The following is a 9,890-nucleotide window of genomic DNA, read 5'->3' as shown; positions in this document are numbered from 1 at the left end:
CAGCCTTAGTTTTTATCAGTTCAAAAGGTTTAAAGTAAATGACAAATCCTTCAGGTTAGAACCAGAAACATTGATGGTAGATTTTATTATAGATCTAGTCTGTAATAAGATCATTCTSYGTAAACTCACCCAGGTCACTGGCTGTTTCTCTGAYGCTCTTCATCTTMTCCAGAATTGATGAGTTCATCTGTGGAGTGTTGGCTGACATCACACAGACCAGGACATGAACTTTRTCATCAGCAGAGGGAGTCGGGTTGTAGCCTGGGTCATCATGAGATAGAAGAGCAACTGGGTTGAACTGGAAAATAGCAAAAGATACAGAATGAAAAGTATTTCAAAGACACAACTCTATTCTGTTGATTAGGGGCTACAGCCAGTCATTCATGTAGATATTTCACAACTTGTTCATGCAGTTGCTGCACCTTGTGGCCTTCCTTCACATGTCCTCTCAAAGCCAGCTTGATGTCGTCTTCATGAACTCCCCTGTCGGTYCCATCTTCCAGACCCATGATGTCGTTGAAGACCACAGGATAAAATGTYTTTGAGCTTCCTCGTCCTTTAATGAACTTATGAGTCTCGTACTGAAGAACAGAAAGAAACATGGTGATCCAGAAACAAAACTCCTGTTGCTTTCACAGCTTTTTTTCAGATTGATTCATTAAAAGTCTCACAGAACCAGCGAATAGAAAGGAAGAAGCTCAGAGCTAATCTCYGTCTGTACAGACAGATTTTATGAACCCAGAAATCTTAACAGATTCAGTATTTGTTTTGACAAACCAGTCTGGTTCTAATAAACATTATTTAAAGCTTTTTTAATAGTATTATACTGGTATTGACCTTGATCTGGCAGATAAACTGAAGCATCTTAGCTTTCAAACCTTTTTGGTGAAGCTTTGGTCAGAYGTCATCGCGCTGGCCAAAGCAGGAATCGTCATCCGACCTCGRATAACGTTACTGACAGAGTTGATAAAACTGGACTTTCCAGATCCAACTGGTCCATACAGCAGGACACGAAGGTACTTGATGTCGTCTTTTTCAGGTTTGTATTCCTGCACATATTTAAGGTTCTTCTGTTTTTCTCTGAGAACATAAAGTAAATCAGTTGATTAGTGCTGTCCTAATTATGAATAAGGCAAGAGAAAATATTTCAGTTCAATATTATCCAGTCACTACGATAACCACCACAACTATTCATCCATCCATCCTACATTCWTATGTAATACATTTTACATTCATCAGTGGGGTGGCAAGGGTGCTGGTGCGTATCTGCAGCGCTCAACAGGCGCGAGGCAGGGTCACCCGGGGCAGGTCAGCAGGTCAGCAGTCCAACACAGAGACAGACTGGACAAACGGCCATGCACRCACACACTCACACCTAGGGAGAATTTAGATAAACCAATCAACCTGACAGTCGTGTTTTTGGACTGTGGAAGGAAGCCGGAGTACCCAGAGAGAAGAGAATCCATGCATGGACAGGGAGAAACATGCAAACTCCATGCAGAAAGACCCCGGGCCAGGAATCGAACCCAGGACCTTCTTGCTSCAAGGCAAGTTGTTTAAGTGGTACAGTTGACCCCTTAAACAACTATTTAACTGAGCATAGCAGAACATTTCTTTGGTATGCTCTTCAAACATGTCCAGTGTTTGCTGATGAAGAAGATTATAAACTGAAATAAATAATCTCTCTCTCTCTTCAACCACATCACTTGACTTCAGTCCTGCTCAGGTTCATGTTGTTGTTCAATAATGTTTGATTCTCATTCTGTAGCATTTTATTTTTAGGATGTTTCCAGACTCTGAGATCTGTATTATTGAAGTCATTTTATATGTTACAATTATTGTGCTGATTCTTCCGGTCTGTCCTTTTCWCCAGCTGTTGAAGGAGCTAAAGGGGTCGTGGCTTAAGGCACAGACCTTATCGGTCTGATACTCGGCTGCAGAAGCTGGTTCTCKGTGTGGAACGTCGCCTCTCTGGTGGGCGAAGATGTGTGAGGTTGACAGGWTCCAGCTAGAAATAGCTGCGATCACCTTTTTACCTTTAACCTGTGCAATTWACTTAAAAACCAAATGCAATTAAACACATTTGCTTCAATAACCCGTTTTAAACTGGGCATTAATAAAATACCTGCATCTGGTGGCCTGAACAGTCTGTAAAGAACATTGGTAAGGCTTTTCAGACTASGGCCATTTCAAGCCCTAAAAAGCTCTAAAAATCAATAATCAACCTGGAAAACAAAGACTCCAGTTGCCCATTAAGTCCCAGCCTCTTCCTGGTGGAGTCATAAGAGCTCTATCAGGTTCTCATCAGGAAACATGAAGCTTTTTATTCATTACATAGATGAAAGCGGATTTTCCTTTGGTATGCTCTTCAAAAAAATGAAAGGTCTTTGCTTTGTTTTTGAGAGAGATGTTCCCTGTATACCTGCTCTTAKCTAAGAGAAATCGTCAGCTTTGACTCCACCACATTCTTATCGTTTGTTATGASTGGTCAGCTCATCTGTTTTATAAATCTTGTAACAACCCGTTCTTTTCGGCTAAAGAAATTTGCTAACCAAATGATAATCGTTTTCTTCCTGTGTGGTGACGGTTCATCTATGATGAGTTTCTTTTGTTTCAGTCTGAGCTTCACTCTGTGAAGCCATGAAGCAGAGTGACCTACTTCCTTCCTCCCTCCATTTCCTGTTAAACCCACTCAGCTAAACCCACCAGTAAACAGGCTGTTATTGATGAGATGTAAACTCACCCCCAGCGTAGTTCCCTCCATGGTTCATCCAGAGCTGAGCAGAAACATGAATTATTATTCTGCAAAAGATGACTGGAACATTCTCRGARACAAAATGTAAAAACTTACTTTTAGACTCAGGCTCCTCAGCTTTAGCAGAGAAAAAGAGAGAAAAAAAACTTTAATTAAACTGTTCYTGACATATTTTATTCAATTTGATCTTTWAAATTTTATCCAAACTGACACAAATACCATTTAAAATGTTTACTTTCGATTTAAATCMGTTTCAGGATCAGAAGCAGGAGATGGAGAATATAAAGCATTAGGCAGTGTTGGATTTGACTCGTTAACTCACCAGGAATTTCTTGTCTCCCTTTTAAAAAAGAAAAAAGAAAGTAGAGTTTATAAAAACTACTGCTTTTTTTTTCTGTAGAATTTACTGGTCAAATGAGTCTGAACAAAGTTTTGATAAGAATCTACTGAAAAAACCCAAATATTTTTTTGTCATAAGTATTTGATTAAAGCTTCCATGAATCACTTCTTACAAATATCTAGAACAATAATCTAAAGTAAAATGCACTCACACAAAAATCGATTCATCTTGTTGCTGCTGCTCTGCTGCAAAATGAATAAACATCCGTCTCCTTCCCTACATAACATTCGCTGCTCTGACAAACCACAACACGTCTTTAACTTTCACTTTCTCGTGCCTTTGTTCTGCAGCGACATGGTTGTACACCATGGCAGGAAACTCAATTATACTAATACAGGCTTTCAGCGATTGCTGGAGGGAGCACTGCTTGTGAAAGTAAAAAAATAAAGCAAATTAACACTAAATGAAAAAAATTTACATATTATGATGATGTGCTGCTTTACATTTGAAACAGAAATTTGCATACATCAAATTAATGACATGTAAACCGTTTTCCCCTCACTGTCTGAAGTCGGATCAGAGCAGCTTGTCTTGTTTAGGTCAGTTAGAATTACTAAAGTTATTTCTATTAGCTAAACACCATAATGAGAAAAAGAAACTGATCAGATTTATTCATTAAATTCTTCAAAATCAGAAGTTTGCTTTTGTAAAGAGTACTGTTTCTTTAAAACCCAGATGATGACGCCCTGGCTTTGGAAACTTACGGTGAGTTAACTAAACAAACAGCATCATCACAACATGATGCTGCCACCACCAAACTTCACAGCTTCAAAAATGAAGATTTTTGTAAACTGCAATCTGACCTTTTAATGTTTAATTTGAGGTGATGTGGCCTTTCAGCCCAGGTCACTACTGAAGATGTTTCACTGTGGATAAAAGCTCAGTCTTACCAGCATCTACTCCAAGGTTTTCTTTGGGTCTGATATGAATCTGCACATTTCTGACCAAAAGACACCGTCTCCTTCCTGATCATTATGATGGTTAGACATTTCCATCAAGTTTATACTTGTATATAATTATTTGAACAGATGAAGACAGAACCTACAAGAAATCGTTCCCATGGATGAACCAGACTGGAGCAGCTCCACATTTTTCCTGATATCTTTCTTTTGTCTTCATAAAATCAAACAAGAAACATGGCATGAACTTAAAACATAAACTTAAAATACATCCACATGTCAGTTAACCTATCAGATGTTTCCAAAGCCATGACATCATCACCTTGGGTTTCCCTAATTGTTTAAAGAGACAGTAATGATTCTGTAAGCTTCAGATGTTTAAGATATCAATAAATAAATCTATATTCTGCCCCATTATTGTGGCATTTATCAAATAGAAATACTTTTAGTAATTCCGAGTGACGTAAAGCAAGACATGTTTGATGTGCTTTAATATTAGGCACAAATGAAAAATGTCTGTTTTTCTTTTTATTCACTGTTTGTAAAAAAGATATGAAACTTTAAACAACAGCGCCACCTGTGATCCTGGTGTTCCTGTTATTTTACAGCAGTGGAATACAATTGATGAAATGTGCTAAATTGTAAACCAGGCTTCTTCACATTACCTAATTAAAGCAAAACATATATATATACTATTTGTTTCTTCTCTACTTTGGGTAGAAACTTAGAGTTATTAAACCGATAAGTTTAACAGGTGACATTAATGAAGTTTATTCAAACTTCTGACAGACACACATCACATCAAAATGACACTATTTCCAATCAACCCAAAAGCCCAGACATGCTTAGCTTTGCATCATCTTACATAGCAGATATTTATGCAATCTGAAATTGATTAAAAAAAGGCAAAGCAAGACATTTGTACAACCTCTTTGCATACATGGTTATTTAAGGTGCTTTACACGAAAAACAGAGAAGAAAGACATCTGATAAAACAAAAAGATCAAGTAAATATGTGTTTAATAATGATCTTAGATAAAGTGGGTGTAACACCTTCCAGTAGTAATTTTAATTGTTATACAACATGTACAGTATATAGTGTCAGTCACACCTCACTACATCTCAGTTTAAATCTTCTCAATGAAGTCGTCTCCAAAGTCGACCATTTTCCTCAGAGCGCTCAGGATCAGAGCATCAATATCATCATTCAAGTCGATTTCTTCACTGTAGTTCTTCACAGGGAAGATGCAGTTCATGGGGATTCCCACTGCTGCGCTGAAGTCTTTCATCTGAACAGTAAAAACCAGTCAGGTACAGTCTGAAACATTTTTAGTGTTATATCGCTGAACCAGGGATGTGCAGTGAGGTCATGAGCCTCACAACACATTTAAATCTGACGTCTCTGGAGTCATATTTACAATCCAAATTAAAAACCTGCATCTCAATTTTGACCTGAATTGCACACATTATTTTAAAAGCTTTTTATCAACAGCATAATGTTCGTCAACAATGAGCATGTGTCGACTGTTTGCTTCCTTCAGTGTGAAACAGCGCCACCAGAGGTGAGATACCGTATTCGGTCATGCATGGATTCACAGATTTTCGTCCATAAATGTTGAAAGCACACAGACAACAAATTCATCAGTCAAGTGGACTTCCCAATAACTTCCCAATTTGACTATTTTTCTAATCAAAATGAGACATTTCTTCACCTGCATGCAGGTCGCAGCGCTGAATAAAATGACTGAAACTCACCTTTTTTCTCAGATACTTGCTCTTGTAGACGTTCCTCAAGTCTTTCTCAGTTTCACCGCAGGCTTCATCTATATGCGTCATCATGGCCATCTGAGGAATTCCTGCACAAAGAAAACCTCACTCAAGTAAATAATATTTGTGTTTTTATCATTAATTGTCAATGAATGCAGATACAGTTTCCATCAGATGGGAACCAGAGACCCTGAACTGGACCTTGTTATCTGCTACGTTCACATGAAATCTGAATAAGATCATTCTGTGTAAACTCACCCAGGTCACTGGCTGTTTCTCTGACGCTCTTCATCTTCTCCAGAACTGATGATTTCATCTGTGGAGTGTTGGCTGACATCACACAGACCAGGACATGAACTTTGTCATCAGCAGAGGGAGTCGGGTTGTAGCCTGGGTCATCCTGAGTTAGAGGAGCAACTGGGTTGAACTGGAAAAGAGTAAAAGATACAGCATGAAAAGTATTTCAAATAGTCACAACTCTGGTCTTTAAATCAGGGCTACATCCATTCATTCAGTTTTTATGACTTGTTCATGTAGTTGCTGCACCTTGTGGTCTTCCTTCACATGTCCTCTCAAAGCCAGTTTGATGTCGTCAGCATGAACTCCTCTGTCGGTTCCATCTTCCAGACCCATGATGTCATTGAAGACCAGAGGATAAAATGTTTTTGAGCTTCCTCGTCCTTTATAGAATTTATGAGTTTCATACTAAAGCACAAAAGAAAATCATTTTTATCCAGAGAAAACTCCTGTTGCTGAAGCAGCTATTTTCTGAATGGTCCATTAAAGTCAGTTCTGGAATATGAACAGAAATCTGTAAGTTTTCAAACCTTTTTGGTGAAGCTTTTATCAGACGTGGTCGCGCTGGCCAAAGCAGGAGTTGTAATCCGGTCTCTGAGGACGTTACTGACGGAGTTGATGAAACTGGACTTTCCAGCTCCGACGGGTCCATACAGGAGGACTCTCAGGTACCTGATGTCGTCTTGTTCAGGTTTGTATTCCTGCACATATTTAAGGCTCTTCTGTTTTTCTCTGAGAGCGTAAAGTAAATCAGTTATTTCCGTCCCAAGATGAACAAAATGCATAAAATAAACCAACAGGATCCCAACCCAGTTAGATTCAGAGATCAGCAGAAGAACTCAAGAAACGAAACCATCTCAATTTAAAGATTTTTATTCACAAAAATCATCAAAAATAATTAACCAGGAATTAAAACTCTGCATTTGCCAGCCTGAGGTATTTTAAAACCACTGGCATTTCAGACAAATCCTTTGGACTAATCCCACTTCACTCTCCATTTGGTCCTTGTCAGGAATCAGGAAGTTTTGTATTAATTGTACAAATCAAAGGTCATTTTTTTGTAATGCTATTTAAGTAGAAGAATTACATAAAGTTCTTTTCATTGGATTTTCAGAGAAATTTGATATTGATTCTATGTCACTACTGGCAGCTTTATCACGTCACCTCCTATACACAAGTCACTGATGATTTTATTAATAATTTTAAAGGGGACAATATCATGTAAATTCAACATTTTTCAGCTTCACACCAGGTTATAATGCAACTTCCTCATCAAAAACATGTCTGGAGTGTTGCCTTGATTTTTTTTCATGAATGTTGGAGAAATTATTTAATTTCCCTCCTGTGTATTGATGATTTTCCCTACATTCAGCTGTGCAAAACATCTGGGTGGATTTAGTGCTGCATTCAAGGATGAAACTCACAGAGCAGCTCTCCTGCTCAGCTCCTCCAAACTAGCCAGCAGCAATTAGCAAACAACTGCACATTTACTGAGCTCATTATGGGAGTTACTTCTCAGCGCAGTGCTGGTAGAAATGTTGCTAAATGGTTAATAGAGGAGTGATATTGTGATGGCTTCCTGAAAAAGCAGGAGTTTTTAAAGAGATAGATGCCCAATTTCAAGGCGTTAAATCAGGAGGTAAAATTTCTTTGATATTTCATATGACATTGTTATAAAAAATTTTATAACACTTGAAGGTAATATACTTACTTGATTATGCTATAAAATGGTATTATGTGTCTGGAAAACACACTACACGGCCCCTTTAAGTTTATTCATTGCATATTAGATTTGTCCCAAACCACTCATGAGCATTTTAAACATGAATGTCTCTCACTTCATAATCCTTTTGCTCTTCATTATTCCTGTACTCTTGCTCTTATTTAAGAGCAAAGCTGAGCGTTGACTGCACCACATTCTTATCTTCTCTTATCAGTGGTCAGCTGGTCTGTTTTATTGTCCTCCATCTTGTAACAAAGCCTTTTCAGCTAAAAAAAACTGCATTTATTTAAACTGTTCCTTCTGTGTGTTGATGATTTTCCCAACCAGTTTTTTTTTCTTTCATTTGTTTCATTTTCAGCTAAACAGTTTATTGTACAGTCCCTGCAGTTTTCTTCCTGTTCCACTGACTTCCCCCATTTCCTGTTAAATCACAATGCGTTTGGGTCAAGCAGCTGTGATCACAACAAGCAGAACGCCCCACACAAAGCCCAACCTGAAGCTGTTTACTGCTTCTSTGCTTTTTCTTTTTCTACAGAGATCTGAAGCTGCAACTTTATATTTCAGCAGAACCTCTAACAGCCCAGCAGCAGTAAACAGGCTGTTATTGATCAGACGTGACAGTTTTACTGTAAACTCACCCCCAGCTTAGTTTCCTCCACGGTTCATTCAGAGCTGAACAGAAACATGAATTATTATTCTGCAAAGATAACTGGAAGATTTCAGAAACTTATTGTAATCACTCACTTGGAGATGCAGGGTCTTCAGCTTCTGAAAGCAAAAACAAAAAAATATTAAACTCTTCCTGAAAGACGTTTTTCAAGTCTATTTTCCATGTTACCCAAATGAAATTATGATTTTACAATCACTCACTTGGAAACTGAGCCACACGAGCTTTAGAGAAAATAACAGAAGATAAATAATGATTAAGCTACAGCTGAATGATTTTCTTTGATCATGTTAGTCTTTCCAAATGTATTAAAACTGACACAAATAACATTTTAATATCCTGAAGGCAGTGAATGTGAGGCATTAGATAGCATTGGATTTGACACTTTAACTTACCAGAGTATGCTGGGACCCCAAGCCATTCCCCTTTTAAAAAGAGAAAAGAAAGTAAAAACTTATGATGGTCACTGCAGAGTAAATGGGTGGTTCATAAAGAATCCTGCAGATTTTTTTGCACTATTTGCTGAATCTGATTCAATTCATACAAATATCTTGAAAAGTCATCTGAAGTAAAATACACTTACTTAGTCTTAGATTAAATATATTTTCATTTTGTCGAGCCATCCTGCTGTTCTTGCTGCTTTGCTGCAAAATGAACCAGCAGAAACCTTCTCCTCCCTTAAATTACGTGTGCTGGTCTGATGAACCACATGACGTCTGATAAATCATTTTCACTTTCTGCTCTGTATGTTCTGAAGTGATAAGAGTTTCTGCTTGTTTAAACTACTGCACAGGATGGCGTAGCTTTCCATTTTATTGATCAAACGTAACCAGAATGTTTTGTTTCCAGATGTCCTTCTCCACAGACAACCTCAGTCTTATCCAAAGACTGAGGGCAAGACTGGAAATGCAATTAACTGATGGGTTTATGATATATTTTTATAATTTTTATCATAAAAATTGATAAAACAGAGCTAACCTCTTTCATTGATAGAAGCTCTGCAGACTTAAAGTGAAAGTATCTGCTGCTGCTTCAGATGAGCTGCAGGGTTTATTATAAGTCACATGTTCAGTGCTGGGTGGGGATGGAGAGACCCTGCAGTAGACAAACAGCCAAACTCAGAGCTGTTTACTATGATATCACTTGTTGCAGACAACCTCAGTCTTGCCCAAATACATGAAGTCAAATTAACTGATGGGTTTTATCAGCCTTTATGATGAGCCTTTTATCTTATCAAAAGGCTTATACGCAGTATATTTCTTTAAAACATGCCTCAGTACAAAACAGTCAACCAACGTAATTATTAACAATTAGCATCATTTTATTTCTCTACCATTTCTACACCTTTCTTACACAGGTCCATTTAAAGTGCTTTGCATGAA

The 9,890-nt window shown here is 37.9% G+C and overlaps 2 protein-coding genes across 2 annotated transcripts; both read right to left on the bottom strand.

Annotated features, from left to right (window-relative positions):
• Window positions 1–94: 94 nt before the first annotated feature.
• On the bottom strand, window positions 95–3,401 carry LOC103461725 (interferon-induced protein 44-like). Its single transcript, XM_008404076.2, has 7 exons — window positions 3,307–3,401; window positions 3,078–3,095; window positions 2,852–2,872; window positions 2,744–2,777; window positions 879–1,080; window positions 423–581; window positions 95–298 (listed from the first exon to the last, which is right to left on the bottom strand). Exons 1-7 carry the CDS (start codon window positions 3,380–3,382, stop codon window positions 95–97), a joined length of 714 nt encoding a protein of 237 aa, XP_008402298.1. The 5' UTR covers window positions 3,383–3,401.
• Window positions 3,402–4,569: 1,168 nt separating this feature from the next.
• LOC103460064 (interferon-induced protein 44-like) lies at window positions 4,570–9,146 on the bottom strand. Its single transcript, XM_008402058.2, has 10 exons — window positions 9,092–9,146; window positions 8,904–8,933; window positions 8,712–8,732; window positions 8,586–8,609; window positions 8,480–8,513; window positions 6,649–6,850; window positions 6,368–6,526; window positions 6,080–6,248; window positions 5,810–5,910; window positions 4,570–5,343 (listed from the first exon to the last, which is right to left on the bottom strand). The coding sequence occupies exons 1-10, from the start codon at window positions 9,129–9,131 to the stop codon at window positions 5,182–5,184; spliced, it is 942 nt and encodes a 313-aa protein (XP_008400280.2). The 5' UTR covers window positions 9,132–9,146; the 3' UTR covers window positions 4,570–5,181.
• Window positions 9,147–9,890: the final 744 nt, after the last annotated feature.

This window comes from Poecilia reticulata, linkage group LG2 (assembly GCF_000633615.1).
Source record: "Poecilia reticulata strain Guanapo linkage group LG2, Guppy_female_1.0+MT, whole genome shotgun sequence".
Lineage (NCBI taxonomy): Eukaryota > Metazoa > Chordata > Actinopteri > Cyprinodontiformes > Poeciliidae > Poecilia > Poecilia reticulata.
The sequence above is the reverse complement of the archived record's forward strand: the minus strand, read 5'-3'. Positions and strand labels throughout refer to the sequence as shown.

Coding starts and splice junctions, on each gene's coding strand:
- LOC103460064 (XM_008402058.2), bottom strand. CDS start 9,131: ATGGCTCGACAAAATGAAAATATATTTAATCTAAGACTAA. Junction 8,934..9,091: donor TATATTTAATCTAAGACTAA/GTAAGTGTATTT, acceptor TCTTTTTAAAAG/GGGAATGGCTTGGGGTCCCA. Junction 6,249..6,367: donor ATGTGAAGGAAGACCACAAG/GTGCAGCAACTA, acceptor ACTCTTTTCCAG/TTCAACCCAGTTGCTCCTCT.